The sequence below is a fragment of the Chionomys nivalis genome, chromosome 4 (genome assembly GCF_950005125.1).
Source record: "Chionomys nivalis chromosome 4, mChiNiv1.1, whole genome shotgun sequence".
In the NCBI taxonomy this organism is placed as follows: domain Eukaryota; kingdom Metazoa; phylum Chordata; class Mammalia; order Rodentia; family Cricetidae; genus Chionomys; species Chionomys nivalis.
In genome coordinates, this window is record NC_080089.1 from 30,505,811 (window position 1) to 30,525,993 (window position 20,183).

The 20,183-nt window shown below is 50.3% G+C and overlaps 1 protein-coding gene across 1 annotated transcript; it reads left to right on the top strand.

Moving 5' to 3' along the window:
- Positions 1–308: 308 nt before the first annotated feature.
- On the top strand, positions 309–19,920 carry Adamts8 (ADAM metallopeptidase with thrombospondin type 1 motif 8). Its single transcript, XM_057767544.1, has 9 exons — positions 309–1,456; positions 8,672–8,911; positions 9,928–10,063; positions 10,649–10,816; positions 11,727–12,031; positions 13,915–14,098; positions 16,306–16,478; positions 16,586–16,761; positions 18,716–19,920. The coding sequence occupies exons 1-9, from the start codon at positions 341–343 to the stop codon at positions 19,284–19,286; spliced, it is 3,069 nt and encodes a 1,022-aa protein (XP_057623527.1). The 5' UTR covers positions 309–340; the 3' UTR covers positions 19,287–19,920.
- Positions 19,921–20,183: the final 263 nt, after the last annotated feature.

The window sequence follows — 20,183 nt, forward strand, 5'->3', positions numbered from 1 at the left end:
GAGGCCTCTTTGAGAGAGTGTGTCTGTCCTCAGTACCTGACTCCAGCACAGGAAGAGGCAGGAGTCTCTCCCCCACCTCCACCCTCACCCCCACCCCAGGACTTGCTTTCAGGGGCTGCCCAGCATTAGAGAAATTGGCTTGGGCCTTCACGTGGAAAGAAAGAAAACAAACGCTGAAGTTGACACTTAACTACTTAACTATGGGGAGGGGCTCACTGACTCCTGATTGGTTTTACGTTTCAACCTTTTTTTTTTCCCCTCCTCTCCCTCTTTTCTGTTCCTGTCTCTGACCCCAGGGGAGGGGAAACGGGAATAGTGAGAGATCAAAAATAAACCTCTTATGTCAAAGCCGGGAAGGAAGTATAAATACGAAGGGCTCAACAGCCCACTCGGTGCTTCCCGAGGAAGGAGGCGACTGCACGGGACAGCGCGGAGGAGAGCGCTTGCGACCCGGGGCGCCAGCTGCTGGAGCTCTGCTAGGTTGGCTGGCGGGCGCAGGAGGAGCGGGCTGTGCGAACCAGAGGGGCCGCCAGGGGACCGCCGCGCCTGCTGCCGCTGGCCGAGTCGGCCTCCCCATCTGATTGATCATTTTTCCTGGAGAGAGCGGCCCGGCCGCCTTGGGCCACCAGCACCTGCCTGCGCGCGGCTACCTTCTTCCCTCTCCTGCGCTCCGCAGCCCTCTGCCCTCATGCTCCGCGACCCCACCGCCGCCCGGTGGCCGCCCCTCCTGCTGCTGCTGCTGTTGCAGCTGCCGCCGCCGCCACTTGTCTGCGGCGCCCCGGCAGAGCCGGGAAGCGGGTCGCAGGCCTCGGAGTTACTGGTGCCCACGCGGTTGCCGGGCAGCACGAGCGAGCTCGCCTTCCACCTGTCCGCCTTCGGCCAGGGCTTCGTGCTGCGCCTGACGCCTGACGCCAGCTTTCTGGCGCCCGAGTTCAAGATCGAGCGTCTCGGGGGCTCAGGCGCTGCGACAGGGGGCGAACCAGGGTTGCGCGGTTGCTTCTTCTCTGGCACCGTGAATGGGGAGCGAGATTCGCTGGCTGCGGTGAGCCTGTGTCGCGGGCTGAGCGGCTCATTCTTGCTGGCAGGCGAGGAGTTCACCATCCAGCCACAAGGCGCTGGGGACTCCCTGGACCAGCCTCACCGCCTGCAGCGCTGGGGACCGGGGCAGCGCCGGGAGGACCCCGGGCTCGCTGCCGCTGAAGTCTTTCCCCTCCCTCAAGGACTCGAGTGGGAGGTGGAGATGGGTAAGGGACAGGGACCGGAGAGAAGTGACAACGAAGAGGACAGGGAGCAGGACAAAGAGGGGTTTCGCAAAGAGACAGAAGACTCCAGTGAACTGTCACCACCCTTAAGATTCAAAACTAGGAGCAAACGGTTTGTGTCCGAGGCTCGCTTCGTGGAAACACTGCTGGTGGCTGATGCGTCCATGGCTGCCTTCTATGGAACCGACCTGCAGGTAGGAGAAACTTCCACGGACGCTAACAATCCATAACATCCTTTTCTTTCCAAATGACTTTCAATTCTTCCCGAACTGGGGCGGGGGGGGGGGGGGGCGATCTTCTAGCTCCCAAGCCCAACCCCAAAGGGGACTTTCTCCTTTCTGAGAAATAGCAGCAACTCCATTAACTTCTGCTATCCCGGCTTCCTACTTCCCAGCCCCTAGATCCCTTCCAATTTACAGTAGAGGTGCTGACTCTGACTCTCCGGAGATGCATCCCAAATCTCCCGCAGTCCCCAGGCACCTGTTTCTCCCAAAGGAGATGAAAACTTTTTTTTAAAGAACCCTGCTCCTCCTGGGCCTGCTTCCCGCAACTCTCTACTGTCCGTGACTCTCTGGGGCTCCCTAGGACAGGAAGCTGGGCTGGGACAAGGTGGCTGTGACTGTCTTTGGGTACAGAACTGAGGTTCCTGTAAGTGAAAGACGTTAGAGGAACCTGGAAGCAAACTGTCCAACTTCTGTACGCCCAGCTGGTTCTGATCAAGGGGCACGGGCTACCTTGCCAACCTGGCGCTCAGCCCTGGCAGAACTTGGCAATGCCAGCATCCAGTACAAGAAGGGAAGAGAACAGAATTTCTGCCTCGGGGGCTCAGCCCAGAAAACTGAAGTTTCAGTGAAAGGGGAGGGAGCTTGGCTAAAGAATAAACTTTTTCTGTCTATGTCTAAAGGACCCAGAACGGAGCTTGGTCCACTCAGGCACCCTCAGCTCAGAATCAGCTTTCAAACGGCCTGGGCAGAAAAACTGAATCCAAGCAGTAGCTGAGCATTCTTAACAACATGCAGTTGGTGCTGACTCAGCAAGATGCGCCCCCAATACCTCCCTCCCAAGACAAAACAAAAATCTTACCAGAAGGAGAAGTGATAAGGGTCGCATCTTCCGGAACATATAGAAACAGAAATGTTAGCTCAGCTAGAAATTGACTTGCTCAGAGATCCCAGTTCCCCCAGTCAGGGATCCCAGCACTATGGCAGCCCAGTTTGTGGTGGTGTCCTTGATTAGGGTCTTCATCCCAGACTCAAACTGTGCCTGACTGTTGGGGGTGCCAAGGACATGGGCATCCTTTGCTGAATGGCCAGACAAGGGGACAGCTGGCCTTCTGCTTTTCATCTGGTCCACCTTTCTGTTATGAAGATGTGCTCGATGAGACAGTTCCAGAGAAAACCGGGAGGAGAGGGCAGGAAGGGCTGTGGGTGGAAGTCTGCATGATTGCTCGTCTCTCTAGTGCACAGACCCATTAAACCTGGGGCAGGCTTCCTGCCTGCTTTTGTGGTATTGGCTCTACTCAGAGCCCTGCAAGACAGCCCTGAGCTATCGGAGCCTTGAGGTTTAATCTGTGCTGATGTCATATTTGATTCTCTGCCTACCCTAAGAGGAGGCACCAGCCACTTCTTCTGACTCTTTTCCCCCGGTAAGTATTGGAATTATAGAAAAAGGTGAAGAGAGGACTTCCCAATTCACCAAGACCTGTACACCTGGCTCTAGGCTCCTTCAGGAACAAACCCAGAGCTAAAACTTACATCTATGCCCAAATTAGACCAGTCTCTGACATCTGCTTGACAGCCAAAATGTAGAAAGACCAACAAGAACACGGAGAAACAACAGGAAAGTCAGTTTTTCAGAACTCAGAGCCAAAATATCCTCCCTAGCACCTCTCTCAGCTCCTCATTTAAACGCTGAGATGTTAAACATTTCCTTCAAGGATGTACTTGGCATCTCCAGAAACCACAGCTGTCCAGCCTCTAGAATTCCCGAGCTACTGAAGCAGGACATCTGGTTCTGGCCAGGTTATGCTGACTTCTGCTTGAGGTCCAGGTTTGTTGCTCATACGAGTTGACTTTATCTGTGAAAACCACCAAGTCCTGATATTTTAAGACCTGGCTTGTTCAACCCTCGACCCCAGCCTCCCTACAGAAGCCAGTCCTTAAATGTAACCTGCAGGGATCCCCTGAGCAATTCATTCACACCTATAGATTGCACTTTTGGGTGTCTTTGAGTCACAAGCAGGCAATGGTGATGGCAAGAACCCCTGATTTTCCAAGGAACACCAAGACACTTGGACAAGGTAATGGATTCTGGTCTACACATCTGTGAGACTGCTTCATGATGAGCCAACTTCTGGAAGACTCAGTCATTCCCTGACCGTGTTTCATTTACGGGGTGGTTTTACATGCATGACATCAATGGAAATGCTTGTGAGAGAGGCAGAGGACAGATATGCAGCTCAAAGAGGACTTGTGACTACTTTCCTAAGGTCACATTGGTAGGTGTGGCAAATCTAGCTTGCCACACCTCCTGGTTTTCCTGAGCCAAAGTCTAGCATTCTCTGCTGCTGTACCATGCTGCGTCTTCTCATGAGGAAGACCTGTGGTTCTAGCCACATTCTCATGGTTGCCTACTTTGTGGCATGGCTCCTTAAATCTGGCAGTCTCGGGATGCCCCAGCAAGGTGCCAAGCCCTGTTCTGAGAAGAAACCACCTTTGTCTTCAAAGCTTCAAGAAAGAATCAACTATGATCCAGACTGGTGTCACTGCTGGCGACAATGACATTTAACAGGGCTCTGCAACTGAGTTCACTTAATCCCTTCACAAGGAGGGCCCCTGCCCCCCACCTTATTATCTGGCTTCAGGGTTAAGGGCTCATCATAAAGCAGTCTTCGAGATGTGTAGACCAGAACCCATGACCTTGTCCAAGTGTCTTGTTGTCCCTTAGAGGATCATGGACCCTTGTCATCACCATCGCCCACCCCGTGACCCAAAGACACCCCAAAGTGCCTTCTATCTGTGTGAATGAATCACCCCAGGGATCCCTGCAGGTTACATGTTAAGGACTGGCTTCTGTAGGGAGGCTGGGGGCGGGATGAATAAGCCGGATCTTAAAGTCTCCAGACTTGGTTTTCTTAGAAAAAGTCAACTCGTATGAGCAACCCACCTGGACCTCAAGCAGAAGTCATCATAACCTAGACAGAACCAGATGTACTGTTTCAGTAGCTCAGGAATTCTGGAGCCTGGACAGCTGTGGTTTCTATCAGAGTTGGGACAAATGGGGACTTTCTGAAAAGAGGGACCACCTCAGGAGCATCCATTAACTTTGTCTACATCTCAGGTGCTACTAAGTGTCCCCTGGGTAACCTTGGAGCAGAACAAAGTTCCGGCAGTGAGCAGACCTCCTGAGCCTTCTCTTCAGCAGGGAGGGCCTAGGAGTGGTGTTCTTCTTCCCCAAAGCAGACTGGAGCACTCCCAGATGTCAGAGTCCTGGGAGATGATTCCAGGAACAGGCTGTTGCGACTATCTCATTTACTCTACCTTCCAGAGTGAATGCTTCCTACCAGCCCTAGTACTATAGCTATCCTATACAATGGATTGCCACAAGGATCTCTGCCTGGTAGCCTAAATAAAAAACAGTGTCATCTCTTGATGTCAGCAGTGTGATAGTTTGGGTGATAGACAGGTATAGGCTCCATCAGCTCTGTAACTATGTCAGTCTTCTTGGGTAGAAGACTGTTATGTTACATTAATTATGTTCAACCCACTTTCTCAGCAATGAGTCCTTTCCATCTTTTGCATCTGCTGCAGTCAGAGTGAGCAAAGATATTATTTCCCAAAGAAAATGTCCAATATCCTAACCTTGGGGGGTGGGATTAGAGCATGGCAGGGTAGCCTGGCTTTCTTATTTGCTTGCAAACTTTGGGTTTGGTTTTCCTTGTAGCAGCCAAGACTGATGATAATGTGGTGGCCAGGAACATAGACTTAGGAAAGATGAAGTCACTGAGAGTTTCTAAACAAGCATCTATCTCTCTGTACCTTGATTGCTTCACCAGGGAAAAGGGAGCAGGCATACCCAAGCGCTGAGACTGTCTTGAGAATGTAGCAAAGTGTGGAACCCATCTGAACCAGGGCCTGGTAGATAGCTGGTGCTCAGCAAGGCACAGCTATTCCTAGAGTGGTCTTTGGTGATAAAATCCATTTGTGGCCACACATACTAGAATGCGCTTAGCCACTGCTTTGCAGCCTTGCTGTTCTATTATGGCAGAAAGAACATCTTTGCGATTGCCCCAGCTCTGAGTTCAAGGTCAGTTTCTGGCGGTTCTGAATAAGAGTAGCTTTTGCAACAACACCTTTTGCTGGTTGGGGAACAAGGTGAGATGAAGGATGGCTATGTGAGCCTCACTCTTTTCCCTCCCTCTGCTTCCCCCTTTCCTCCTTAGAGCACTATCCCAGACCTAGCATCACACCTAGAAGTAAGAGTAAGGATGCCATGTGTGGACATACATTGCCACATCCCCAGGCATGCCACACGATTTACTTTAGCATCCATCATGTGTGAGCAAAGAAGCAAAGTACAACTGTGCTGCTGTAGCCAGGATGAGAAGCCACTGATAGCACACTTTGCCGAGGCTTAGTCTCGCCAAGGATCCCAAAGGTAGACTTTGCCATAGGAACATCCAAGAACCTGTCGAAGGAAAGGTCTTGTTTGTAGCTCAAAGAATTTTGGGGGTGGTAACAGAGAAGACTCCCACAGAAGTGCCACCTTTACCTAGGGAAAATTAAGTTGTTTGACTTACCTTGAGTGTAGTGGTTATGGGCTTCTGCCACTCTGGGATAGTTCTGAGGGTTGCCTGCCAAACACCAGGGGCCTCAGTCAACAGGGGGAAGAATCTCATTCCTACTCTTTAGCTCACAGTTTGTGCTTGGGTAGTAAGCAGGGAGGTATAAATAGACACCAGGTGGCAGAGCAAGCAAGCCATCTGACCTTTTATTTGACTGGCACCTGGGCCTGCTCCCTGTATCTGTAAGTCAGGTCTGTCCTTCAGGACCCAGAGAACAGATGGGGAATCAGAAGCTCACAGGCTCCAGGTGACATGCCTCGCCCAAGCTCAGTAATCCTTGTCCCTGGCGAACTACGCCGTGACTTTGATGCAGAGTCCTGCCACTAGAAGACCCAGCTGGACATGGGAGATGGCAGAGAAGGTCTGCTCCTCTGTGAGACTAGGGCTGCAGGTTCTGAAAGGAGCAATGGACCACGGAGTCTTTGTGGTCCTCCACTGAGATAGTCAGTCACAAGGAAGGACTTAAGATATCTTCGTAGTCAGCTGTTGCGTGGACGCCATGATTCCCTGGTCATCTCAGCCTGACAAATGCTCAGTGTCTGGAGGAAAGGATCTCATGGATTCCCTATACTGCACTCCCTCCACATAGCCATCTGCCTAGTCCCTGAAGAACTAGCACTTCATCTCTCGCTCTAAATCTGGTTTGGTCTGGTCAATTTGCGCATAAAGACCATTCTTGGACCCCCAAATCTTCCAATTCCTCGTAGTAGACCCCCTTGGTTGAGTACCTAGAAGCCAGCATCTAGGTGTCACACTGTTTTTGAAAAGACCTCACCCTCCCTAGTTTTCCAATTCGGAGCTTGAACCCAGCAGGAAGAAATCCTGAAAGGATAGTTGCAGATGGCTCCAGAAGAGATTCCCAGGGGTTGGTCCAGTCAGATCCTAGCCTCACTAGGTAGACCAGGAGACTGTCTGTCCTCTCTCAAGAAGCAGCGAGGATCTGGCCAGGAACTTGTCTCACAAGCTACCATTCCTCAGGACTCACCCTGAGTTGCATAATGATGTGGTTGCATTTTTTCCCCTCAGCCATCCAACTCAGGGAACAAATGCCAAGTTGCAGCTTCGCTGATAAGATGTTTACATCAGCCTAAACAAGCTGGAGCACATGGCATGCCGAGTAACCTGAGCTCAGAAACCTGCCAACCGGTTTGTAGGACTGAGGAAACATCTGGCCTGTTGCCTGCAGGATGCACAAACAGGTCCCATTCACAAATGGAATACATCTGGAACCCCCACACATGACCTTCCTCGATGACTGTCCCCTCCATAGCCTTTCCTGTCCTGCTCCCACTGTTAAGACCACAGGAGAACAGAGAAAGGGGGCTGAGGGGGGTGAGACTCCGGGGAGCTAAAAGGGCAAAGCATGCCAGCGACTGCTCAGCCGGCCACACCATGGGCTCAAGGCACGCCAGCTTGTCAACCTTTGTCTCTGCCTCTGAAAAATAATCCATGAGTTCCCCGAGGCAGGACAATAAGCTCCCAGCTGGCCTCCCCTCAAAGTCTCCGAATGCAGCAAGAAAGCAGTTGGCAGTTCAACGATAGGCCGGAGGCCAAGCAATGACGTAGGCAGGCCCTTTGGTCTGCCTGGGTGGAACTGAGAGCAGGTGGGAGCCTCAGCATATGGGGCTCACTAGGCCCTCTGGCTGCTCTCAAGCCCTGCATAGGAGGGAATAATACTGGGGGAGGGTGCAGGAATTGTCCAGGCAGAAGGCGGAAATCTGAACTCTAGGGACCTCTGAGGGGGAGTGTGGACCTCAGACTGGTAGCTTGACTTTAAGGGTCACAAGGACTTTTTGAACTTGACTGACTCTCTCGTCCATAAGCAGAATGGCAATGCCTGGCCTGTAGTTATTATGAGAAGCTAACAAGGTGGTGTGTCAACCGTGGCCAACGACTACTACAGAGTAGCTGCTACTACGGGTAATTATTAGAGCAAAGTCTTCAGAGTTAGCAGTTCCCATGCTAAAAAGTAGAAATCATCCCCATGAACACAGGAGAATGCTCGGACAGATCCTAAGAGGGAAATTCCACTGACTGTGAATCTTCAGACTGTTGCTTCTGGAGGGAAGCCAGGGAAGATGGGGGTGTTTGACCAGGAGCCACCTGGTGTGCTGGGCAGTCAGAATAAGCCATCCAACCCAAGAGAACTTTTTATTTACGGTTCCAACGCAACATCCATGCTCCGTGTACAGCTGCTGATGTACTTGAAACGTTGCTGGTGCAATAGTAGAACAGACTGCATTGAATTTTCATTAATTACTAGGAAGCAGGTGACCCCATGAGCTGGTCTGGATGTGAAATGCTTAAGTTTTGTGATCAAACAGGTCAGATGATAGTTCATTAGCTTTGTGGTCTTGGACTAGCCACTGAGGCTTGTACTTCTTCTCTGGGGAAATAACACCGAGTCCTCGAATGTTTGCCTAGTCCTCATGAGATGCTGCACATCTAAGACTCAGCCCAGAGTCTGACGTGTGAGATAAGCGTCTCCTAATAGGAGGCGGTAGCATTGGGTCGTCAAGGACAGGAGCGTGATTAGTGTTCTCCCTCTGTTCCCCCACCCTGGCAGAACCACATCCTCACAGTGATGGCAATGGCAGCCCGAATCTACAAGCACCCAAGCATCAGAAACTCCATCAACCTCGTGGTGGTGAAAGTGCTAATAGTGGAAGAGGAAGGCTGGGGCCCCGAGGTGTCGGACAATGGTGGGCTCACCCTGCGCAACTTCTGCAGCTGGCAGCAGCGCTTCAACAAGCCCAGCGACCGCCACCCGGAGCATTATGACACTGCCATTTTGTTCACCAGACAGGTGTGTGGGCTGAAAGCCCAGGGGAAATGGGATGGGCAGATCGGAGGAGAGCTTCGAGGCCTGCCCAAATGTGGGAACTGTCTCCCTGCTGGCCCTAGCTGGACGTCGGAGGCCTCTTGCTGGAATGATGAGAAGGAGGTCATGAGGACAAGTGGGAGGCCATTGCAAGGGGAGAAGAATCTCAGAAGGGCTCTTTTCCAAAAGTTTGTGACCAGCTGTCTGCTGAGGTCATACCAAAAGGAAACAGACTCAAGCTGCCCTGGGAGAGGTCTGGACATGGAAATGGGAAAGGGGTTCCGTCTCCAGTCTGGTTAGGCACAGAGATGACAACCTTGGGATCCCCGGGGTTTTCACATAGGATGGCTGTGGTGAGTTAATTAAACCACTTTCCTGAAGGCCATTGGGCACAGCCATGTATACCAGGCCCTGCCTACTGCATTAGTCCTCACACGAGTCACAAGTGGAAGTGAGGTGGTGGCTTACCCATTTTGCAGCTGAGGTAACTGAGGCACGAAGAGACCATACAGCAGAAGTGCCCACAGTTAAACTCAGGCAGTCTTACAGAAGGGGCAGACTCCAAGCAATCATGAAGCTCTGCCTCCCAAAGCAAACCTTTGAAATCCCAGTCAAACCAGTTGTCACTCGGTGCCCCCCTCCTGCTGCCGTGTGTGTGTGTGTGTGTGTGTGTGTGTGTGTAGTGCTGGTGTTGATGTTGGTATTGCTTTAGCAATAATGTGTTTCTTGGGTCCATCTTCAACTTAGAAAAACAAGGATAGATGAACTAGCTGTCACAACCAAGACAGAAAAATCAAGAATGCAGGATACCTAGGCGGGATGTCTAGATGTCTAGAAGCTGAGCTCTACTGATTATCCTATTCTTTTTAAAAGCTTTAGATGGCACAGTAATGGGTATACCATCAGGTAGTGCTTCTCAGAAGGCTGAGTGGGACACTAGGCACGCACTTCTGTCCTCCATGCCTGTCTCTACAACCTAACGTGCTCTCTTCACCAAACAGAACTTCTGTGGGAAGGGTGAGCAATGTGATACCCTGGGGATGGCAGACGTTGGCACCATCTGTGACCCCAACAAGAGCTGCTCCGTGATCAAGGATGAGGGACTGCAGGCAGCCTACACTCTGGCCCATGAGCTAGGTAAGACTTGTCACACCAGAGCTTGCCTCACACGTCAGAAGAAACTGCCTCTTTCACGTCCCCAACTACCCGGATTCTGAGAAGAAAGCAACCTCACAGGTAGCCATTGACAACATGGTTCTATGTAGATAGACATTGTACTTGATATCAATGACTCCACTCCCACTCTGAGCATAGGACCAAAATGCTAAATTGGTGTCCTGGACCATCAGCACCATTACCCGGAGAATGCCAACACGTGGAAGAAGTGTTAGGTTACCATGATGATGTAAGTAAGCTAAGTAGGTAGGCTTCGCGGGGAGACGGGTTATGGAGAGAGAGCCGTGTTAGACGACCAACAGTAGAAATGAACAAGAGATCCAGAGAAATCTCCCAAAAAATAAAGAGATCTCAAGACCTGAGAGAAAAAGACCCAAAACAAAACTGTTCAGGGAATCTGTGTGGCCATACCAGTGGGGACATGGTGACCGGAAAGGACCCTCAGCACTGCTGGCCACATAGGGAACATACGGGCAGGACAGAGCACCTGGAGGTGTGGGCAGCTGGAATGGACCACAGTTCTCTACTCCTCCCACCCCCATCCAGGGCACGTTCTCAGCATGCCCCACGACGATTCAAAGCCCTGTGTGAGACTGTTTGGGCCCATGGGCAAGTACCACATGATGGCGCCATTCTTCATCCACGTGAACAAGACGCTGCCCTGGTCTCCCTGCAGTGCTGTATACCTCACGGAGCTCCTGGATGATGGTCACGGTAGGCCCCCCTCGACTCCCCCTGGCTTCTCCCCACCCATCAGCTGTAGAGCCTCTTTCGTGACTGCTGGCACCTGCTCTGCCCTGGGGACTCCCTGCAGCTGTGCTTTCTCACAAAGCCCATAGGGTGGGGAAAGACATCAGAGGCATGTCATTCTAGAAAGGCATGCTAGGCATCCTCTCAGAATGCTCTTCCTTACCCCCATCTTCCCATAGCCCGAGCTCCGGGCTAGCAGATTTATTCATTCCAAAGCAGAAGGAATTAGTCTGAGAAGGTTGGCTGGAAGTGGTGAGTCTGAGCAGAACGTAGAGGAATGGAAGACTGTTTGGAGTTTGAAAGAGCAGGGAAGAGAATGTTCCAGGCTGGAGTGGTAGACTGAGGATGGCAGCTGAGGAATGGTAGAAAGACTGTGGGCAGGTCACACGCAAGCAAGGATCTAGGGCAGGAGTGCCGGGTTCAGGAAGCTGGGATTGTGGAACAAAGCAGTGAAGCTAGTGTTCTATATTCTTCTGCAGGAGGCAGGGATATAGCTGACGTAAAAGCAGTAGGACTGTACAGATGTCAAAGTCAGGTGGGCGTTATTTGCATGTCAGGGTTCTTAAGTGGCTTGTGGTTTAATAGAGCAAGTGGCTGGCCATCACTAGATGCATGAGCATCATTGGGAAAGTGTCTAACATGTTCTGGACAGTAAAACTCATCCTACAGAAACCTTTGCTACAGCTACCCAGAATTAAATGAACTCTGTGTACGTGGTTGGATGTTGGTGATGTTTAGATCAAGGTTGAAGAACCCGGGATGCCTAGACACTAAAGAATCATGATTCAGAATTGGAGCTTCGTGCAGGAGACCATGAGCAGCTGAGAGCAAGGCCGTGCCCTTGTTCTGACTTATTTCTTTCCTCCGTTCTCAGGAGATTGTCTCCTGGATGCCCCCACCTCGGTCCTGCCCCTCCCCACAGGCCTCCCAGGCCACAGCACCCTCTATGAGCTGGACCAACAGTGCAAGCAGATCTTTGGGCCTGACTTCCGCCACTGCCCCAACACCTCTGTGGAGGACATCTGTGTGCAGCTCTGGTGCCGCCATCGGGATAGCGAGGAGCCCGTTTGCCACACAAAGAACGGCAGCTTGCTCTGGGCGGACGGTACGCCCTGTGGTCCTGAGCACCTGTGTCTGCACGGCAGCTGCGTGCTTAAGGAAGAAGTGGAGAATCCCAAGGTGAGGAAGGTAGAGAGTAGTTAAAGGGCAGAGAGGAAAGGCTGGAGGGGGAGGCCGGGGCACCATATTTGAGAGTCCTTCAGGCCAAGCTGCCAGTGTCTGTTATCAGGAAACTACTTTCAACAAAACAAACTCTAATTACCCCCACGGGTGAGGGGCTTGGAGGCTTGTTCAGGGTCAATGGGCTGTTGCCAGGCTGTCCGAGTTTAGCGTCTCCTCCTGGGGGCTGTTTTAGAGCTAATTTGAGAGCATATGGAGACTGGTGAAGGTGTGAAGACCAGAAGGTGGACACTAAGCAAAGGGAGCCTAGAGGAATCCGCTATAAATAGTGACATGGGATAGGAACATTTCATCAAGGTCTGGGTATTCATAGCCTACCGTGTTTAAGCTGAGTCCCTTAACAGAAATCAGAGAGTAAGTGTAGTTGTAAGAATGTCATACTCCCAAAGGAGGAGAGAAGGGATCCGAGTGGCCTGTGTCCAGAAAAGAGAAAACTTGGCCCAGGACAGAGGAAACTTGCATGAAAAACCAAGGCAATGCCAGTGAGGGTTTTAAGTGGTTCACTTCTTCGCCCTGCTCTTAATACATCCGAACAGCAAGGCTGATCACATTTCTCCTGCTGCAGGTCATGGAGCCTTCATGATGAAATACCATCCGATGAGTTTCATAGCCTGGGCCCTGCCCAGCACTGAATCGCCACGGTGGCCCAAGCACATTCCAAGAACTGTCCTTCGTGGCATGCTCTTGTGCTGAGTTTGGGAGCCTTCCTGGGCCGTGGAAGCCACACACACTGATCCAAAACCTATGCTGGATTCCAGCTCGCTCAGCCAGTTCCTGTTCTCCCCATTCATTCTCTTCTCATGGTGTCGAGAGAAGAGGAGGAGGGTCCAACCACCCATCTCAGTGACAGGGTGACATTAAACAGCCACAGGATCCTCTGTCCTTAAAGTGAAAAGGCAGGATTGGAAACTAGCTTTTGTATGCGGTGTCATGCCTGTCAAATGAAGGCACCACGAGTGTAGGATTTTATATTCAGGGCAGGAGAAGGGGAGGATGCTCTGAAAATCATGTGAGTGGCTTCTTTCAGGGCAGTGGTGCACTTTGAAAGTTTGCTTTCTTTCTCTTTTCTTCCTTTGTTTATTTCTTAAGTCTTCTGCTTTCATTTTATATGAACAAAGCGTTGATTTAGTGATAGAACAAAAATTAATTTAGAACTCTCTCTGGAGCTATCAAAGAAAAGGCTTTGTTCTTGTAAGTCAGTTGGAAACTTGGAAGCGATTCTGTTTGTTGCCCAGCACTGTCCTATCCCTGGAACCAGCAGCTGATAGAATCGTGACAAGACCTCTCACTGGCCATGTCTTTAGACCAAGGGTTCTCAGCCTCGCCGCTTGTGACATCTGGAGCTGGGAAAGGCTTTGTGGGGATTGTGCACTGCTGGTTATTTAGAAGAATCTTTGTCTTAATCCACTAGGTGCTAGTGGCATATTATCCTCCCTTAGTGAGGCAACCACACTGACTCCTACTCCTCCCATAATGAACAGCATGGGCCCCAATGGACACCTACTGCACCAGACCCAAATTTATCCATAAAAGACTCTCTCTCATACTCATTCAGCGGCTATGGTGTTGAGCACTTGACTGGGGTAAGGTGCTGTTTTATATGAGAAGTCACAGCAAACAAACCCACCACAGTCTCTGTTCTTACTGAGCCACATCCAAGAAAGCTCCACTATCATTAAACAAGCAGTTGAAATCATTTACAGAACTCCATACATTCAGATGAGAATAAGTAAATGAGGAAGTCGGGTCCGCAGTCAACAAGTAGCATAGACACTGAAGTCTGCTCCCCTTTGGTCCTGATTCGGTGGCATTGTGTGTTGCAGGCCGTGGTAGATGGAGACTGGGGTCCATGGGGACCCTGGGGAGAATGTTCTCGCACCTGTGGAGGAGGAATACAGTTTTCCAACCGTGAGTGTGACAATCCGGTGCCTCAGAACGGAGGAAGGTTTTGCCTGGGTGAGAGAGTCAAGTACCAGTCCTGCAACACAGAGGAGTGTCCACCAAATGGTAATTACCTGCCAGAATAGCCGATGGTGTAAGTGCAACACATCCCAAGAGGAGGGACAGGGGAGTCTTCCCAGGAGTAGAGTTGAGTCCTGATCCAAATTTACATAGATTCTGCAAGATGCCAAGCTTGGGAACAGTCTTCAAGCACCCAGGGCAGCTCTTCCTTTAGGAAGAGGCTGGTAATAACAAGGGAGATTACTCCTATCCTGATCTCTGAGCTGTAGAGAGACAAAGCGTGCCACTCCCGACCAAATCTGCCCAGGAGTGACCTTTGGAGAGGGTCATGCAGAGGGTAATCATCATCTTAGAGGCATCTGAATCCTTTTCTATGAGCAGATGGAAGACGTTTTCAAAGCAAGTGTCAGCATCAAACCTCCCAGGTCTCTCCGGTCAACAATCAACTCAGGCAGGAGAGAGCATCTCTGAGTGTGATTCCTGCGCACGTTCCTTCTGCAAAGAGCTGCCCATCTTCCTGTGGGGCCATGGTGACTGCCTGCCAGAGCCTTTTTAGGAAAGAGCACCACCTCTGCCCATCCCTGCTGAGGTCTATCCCCTAGGTCATGCTAGAAGGCACACACGTGAACTCGGATGTGGAAAAGTGCAGTCACCAACTTAGGAAAGGGAATCAGGAATTAATTTTTTTGCCCCCATCCCTTCCAGCACCAGTTTGGGCAACTCCAGGAAGTTTTAGCAGTGTGAAAAGACAAGGGGAACTTTAGGAGAACTTCTCCTAAGTGCCAAGATGCTCTGGCATTGGGCTGGGTGTCTACTAGCGAAACCTGTAGGCTCTGGAGTTTGGCTAAGCAGGGAGGATCAGCAATGGCGTGAGGCTTTAATCGTTTCTCTCTGGTGTTGAGAGTCTGCAGGATAGGCATGGAGGGCAAGTGACAGTATGATTTCACATGCCCTGAGATCAGCCAGTGCCTCTATGTGTCCATAGCTATAACGGATACAGAAGCTAGAAATAGACAAGGCATGGTCTCTGTCCTCAAGGACTTTGCAATGTGATTAGTGGTAAATTCTTTTGCGTAGTTATCATGGCTTCCTCTTTGAGGCAGCAACCCTGGGCTTATGAGGAATTCAGGGAAAGGAGCTCAAAGACTTTAGGTCAAGGAAGGCCCAGAAGATGATATATTGATGAGACAGGAGGGAGGTACCAGGATAAGGCAGGTATGAGATGTACTATCATTTGCTCAAGTGGAGCCAAGCAAAAGGTAGCAGCACAATGAAGCCAGACCACAAAGGTCCTTAGAGCCTGAAACAGCATCTGTGAGTTGCCCATGGCAGCTGGCCTATTACTTTGAAGCTTTTGCAGATACAGCCAGGATCCCTTCAGCAGTGTGGACTCTCAAACTCAGCACGGTACATCTGTGTTTAGAAGTCTCCATGGGCCATTTGAATGCACAGCCAGGGTGAAGAGGCATGGAGGAAGAGCAGGCTTATTTCAGGATTGTACAAGGGAATCACTCACATCGGAAGGGTAGATTTGTCTGAAGGCAGTGCACATACGCCTTCATGTATGAGCACTGGGGAGGCTCTCTGGAGCCTAAGCACTGGGGCCCCAGAGGGTGGCATGAGGCTTGGGCCTGGGATTATGAAAGTCATATGCACGTATTTGAAATCACCAATTTCCTGAATTTGGCAGAGGGTGTCATGGTACATTAAAAACAGCACAGAGAGATGCTTGAATGTTCAAGATGCCAGGGTGCCAGTCTCCTTCTGGAGCATAATAAATGCCAAATCAAACCAGTTATCAGAAGAATAAGATAATGCTGTTGGGGTGGGGGGTAATTATAGTACCTGTAGATGGAGCTCTCCCATAGATATTCAGAATTACAGAAAATGAGATGTAGAGGCAAGACCAGAAATGTCAGTGAGTCTTTGCCACCCGTCCGTCATTACTAGGGAAATCAACACAAAGCATAGTTGGCAAAGTCCTGAAAATATAGCTCTGTGGCAGTCACACATGCCCAGATGGACAGGACACTTGTACCAGAAAGCCCAGGATGAGGCTGGATGGCCCCTCGCCTTGGATCTTTGAGGGAGGGTCCCACACCAGCTCCTTACTGTGTCTAGGAATAATGGGCTATGTCTGTGTCCAAAGCCTAGAAAAAGAAAGGGGCCCTGCATCCAGTGCATCCAGAGCTTTCTCTACCAGAGCCCTTCGGCAGCTGTGTTACTCCCATACCATTCCTTGCTCTTCTCAGGCAAAAGCTTCAGGGAGCAGCAGTGCGAGAAATATAATGCCTACAACCACACTGATCTGGATGGGAATTTCCTGCAGTGGGTCCCCAAATATTCAGGAGTGTCCCCCCGAGACCGATGCAAGCTGTTTTGCAGAGCCCGGGGGAGGAGTGAGTTCAAAGTGTTTGAAGCCAAGGTAAGAATCTCCTGGATTCAGACGGGGATGGGGACACAGGCACATTTTTGTCACCCCTGCCTGCAGACTGCTTCTGTGTGCAATGTGTCCCATCTTTCCTTTCCCAGGTGATCGACGGCACTCTGTGTGGGCCGGATACTCTGTCCATCTGTGTCCGGGGGCAATGTGTTAAGGCTGGCTGTGACCATGTGGTGAACTCACCTAAGAAGCTGGACAAATGTGGGGTGTGTGGAGGCAAAGGCACTACCTGTAGGAAGGTCTCCGGTTCTTTCACCCCCTATAGGTGGGTCTCCTAAGTGGCTGTATCTAGGCAGAGGAACATAAAGGACTTTGGGCACTGCTGGACTCAAGTGGAAATTGTGGTGACGAACTAATGGAGGTGTAGATGGGAAGTGGGGGATCGTATAAGTGCTTCAAGACCCTGGTTCTCTGCAGAATGTCAGTAGCCTTCTCTCCTCACGGTCATAGTCAGGAACTCCTGAGATAGGAGGTGTAGAACATGTGATATAGGATCTGACCATGGAGAGGATGGTACCGGGGCAGTTGCCGTTTTCTTAGTGCTGGAGACCACACAGTCAGGAATGTGTCTGCTCTGAGTTGGAAGAGAGCAGCACTGAGTAACACAAGACTCAGACTCCTCCAGGCCGCCTATGGAAAGAACGTCTAATCTTAAAGTCAGTGAGCCCTGTCCTTCTGTGACGAGCTCATCATCAGAGAAGAGAGCACAAACCAGTGCCTCAGTAGCCCTGAAAATCTAAAGACTCAGAGCTTCTCACATCCAAGCACCCCACATGCCGTAGAGCTCCTGGGGTGTCCCAAAGTGCTTTCATTCTACTGGGCAAGGCCAATACTGTTATTCCCTACCTTAGCATCGGGGAACTTACACATGAAAAGATTAATTGACTTTTCTAAGATCACACTGAGAGCTAGTGATAGACAGAAAGAAAACTTGGAATTCTTTTCTTCCTTCTGCTGTGCAAAGATTAAACCTAGAGCATCTCTGTGTGACTTTCCAGCATTCGAGTTTCCAGTCCAGCCCCAGTACCTCGGAGGTTTTGCCACTTTACTAACTAGTTTTCTACCTAGTGAAGTTTGCTCTTTCTCTGTGCTTCTCCCTCTCTTTTCCTTCCCTTCTCCTGCTCCCTCTCCCTCCCTCCTCTTCCTTCTTCTCCTTTCCATGGACATATTTTATAGTAGTGCCTATCTCAAAAAATAGAACCAGTTCGTCGCAGCCAACTTGGGAGTATTTTCAAATTTAAGCTCAAAATAAGTAGGGAAAAAAGCATGAGCTATTCAGTTCCTGCATCCATTTGGGCCCTTCCTCCTAGGTCTTAGACATATGGCCTTGGATACTCTCCCTAGCCTTAGACTGGCCCCAGCTGGATATAGAGAAAGAATAGCAAGAAATCCACCTGATGGCCCTCCTCAATAGCTTGTCTCAGCCCTGTGTAACCCAAATTCCCAGAGGAAGACAAGGAACTAAGTTCTGACATCCTACATAAACTACAATTAACTGGAAGCATTTTCATCAAAAAGATGGTGCTCATGTTGTCTCAACACACTCAAGAGATGACTCCAAAGAAGCAAGCTTTGTCCCACATCCTTCCCAAGTCCATAGTAACCAAATAATATATAATGGTTGACTCAAAGAGGCACTTAATCCTCTTCCCTGGTTGGGTTCTGGCATGAGTGAAGGGCACATATTTTTCCACAGGAGTTTGAGCTCTGGGTCTGGAGGTAGCCACGTCTACCTTTTTTTTTTTTTTAAGATAGGGTTTCTCTGTGTAGCCTTGGCCATCCTGGAGTTCACCCTGTAGATCAGCCTGCCTCTGCTTCCTGAGTGCTGCAATTAAAAGCACGCGCCACCACCGCCCAGATCCATGCCTACTTTTACCACTGCAATGTAGCAAATGTATTTGAATTCTCACCTGAACCAAGGAGAGGTCAGGTCGCCGGCACTTTTCTCCTAGACTCTCCTGTGTTGCGGTCAAGATCTACACATCTAACTGCCTCAATATCCATGGTAGATTTGCCAAATGGAGCAAAAACCCATGGAAAACCCAATGCCCAAGACTATTCTGTCTGCCTTGGCAACTAATCTGTTTAGAACTTTGAGGAAATCACTTTAGTATTTGCTAGTTGTTCTGTCTGTTCACTCCCAGCTGACTGGGGGAACCCATTTTAATTTCCAGGCTAGGAGGCCACCAGCCCTAACGGTGTTTTCGTCTCTATCATAGTTATGGCTACAATGACATTGTCACCATCCCAGCTGGTGCCACGAACATTGATGTGAAACAACGGAGTCACCCCGGGGTCCGGAATGATGGCAGCTACCTGGCACTGAAGACAGCCAACGGGCAGTACCTGCTCAATGGCAACCTGGCCATCTCTGCCATAGAGCAGGACATCTTGATGAAGGGGACCATCCTAAAGTACAGTGGCTCCATGGCTACCCTGGAGAGACTGCAGAGCTTCCAGGCCCTGCCAGAGCCACTCACCGTACAACTCCTGACAGTGTCTGGCGAGGTCTTTCACCCCAAAGTGAAATACACCTTCTTTGTTCCCAACGACATGGACTTCAGTGCACAGAATAGCAAAGAGAGAGCAACCACCAACATCATCCAGTCGCTGCCCCATGCAGAGTGGGTGCTCGGGGACTGGTCTGAATGTCCCAGCACTTGTGGAGGCGCCTGGCATCGGAGGACTGTGGAGTGCAGGGACCCCTCAGGTCAGGCCTCTGACACCTGCGATGAGGCTCTGAAACCTGAAGATGCTAAGCCCTGTGGAAGCCAGCCATGTCCCTTATGATCCCCTTGATGGAAATGTCGCAGGCTACCGGGGTGTATAGACAAGGGTCCCCTCTGAGGTGATACTACATATCAAGATGGCTTGGCCCTTCCCAGCCTCCTGTTACTGCAGCTCTTTGAGTACTGCCTAATTCGTAAGGGAGAAGAGAAGAGGGTACGAAGGTAACAGATGCTAAAGTTGACTGTCCGGTGGACTGGAACTTGCTTAGGTTCAAGTAGAGGGTATAAGTTAAAAGGTAAAAGTGCACTTACTGATTCAAATGGGAGACTTCAGAGCCAGCCTTTTTGCAAAGGACTAGCAACGCTAAATGAAAAAGAAGAATTTGTTTTCTATTTAGTTTCCTCGATAATCAATCTACCTCACCGTGGGGGGGAAATCAGTACGTGAGAGGTATGAGGGCAGACGTTGTAAATGTCAAAGCAAGCTTCATGGCTTTCTCCCAGTTGTCTTCAGAAATGACCATGAATATCTTTCGTGTTAAAATCCATTGTCTAAAGGGGGGTGGTGTCCATCACCGGGTTATGGAGAGCCACTTGTCCTCAGGCTGCCACCTGCTGGGGCGGACCCATTTCAACTATTTATGCAAATATGTCTCTGAACTAAAGCATGATCTTATGCCAATGAAATTGTCTAGTCCAGTTTATTACTTATTTGGAAAGGGCAGAGACCCAGCATCCCAAAGCAAAGGCTAAAACAAGCTTTCCTGGAGCACACATGGGGCAACTATCATCTTCCCTGAGTATCTTCGACTCTCAGTAAAAAGGCAACTGCCTCGGGTTCTCACAAGCCTACTACACCCATCTCATGCAGGCAACTGTTCATCTGTGTGAGCTACACCAGTGGTTCTCAAACCACTGCCTTCAGAGGGTTCAATCCAGCATGATGGTGTCTGTGCTT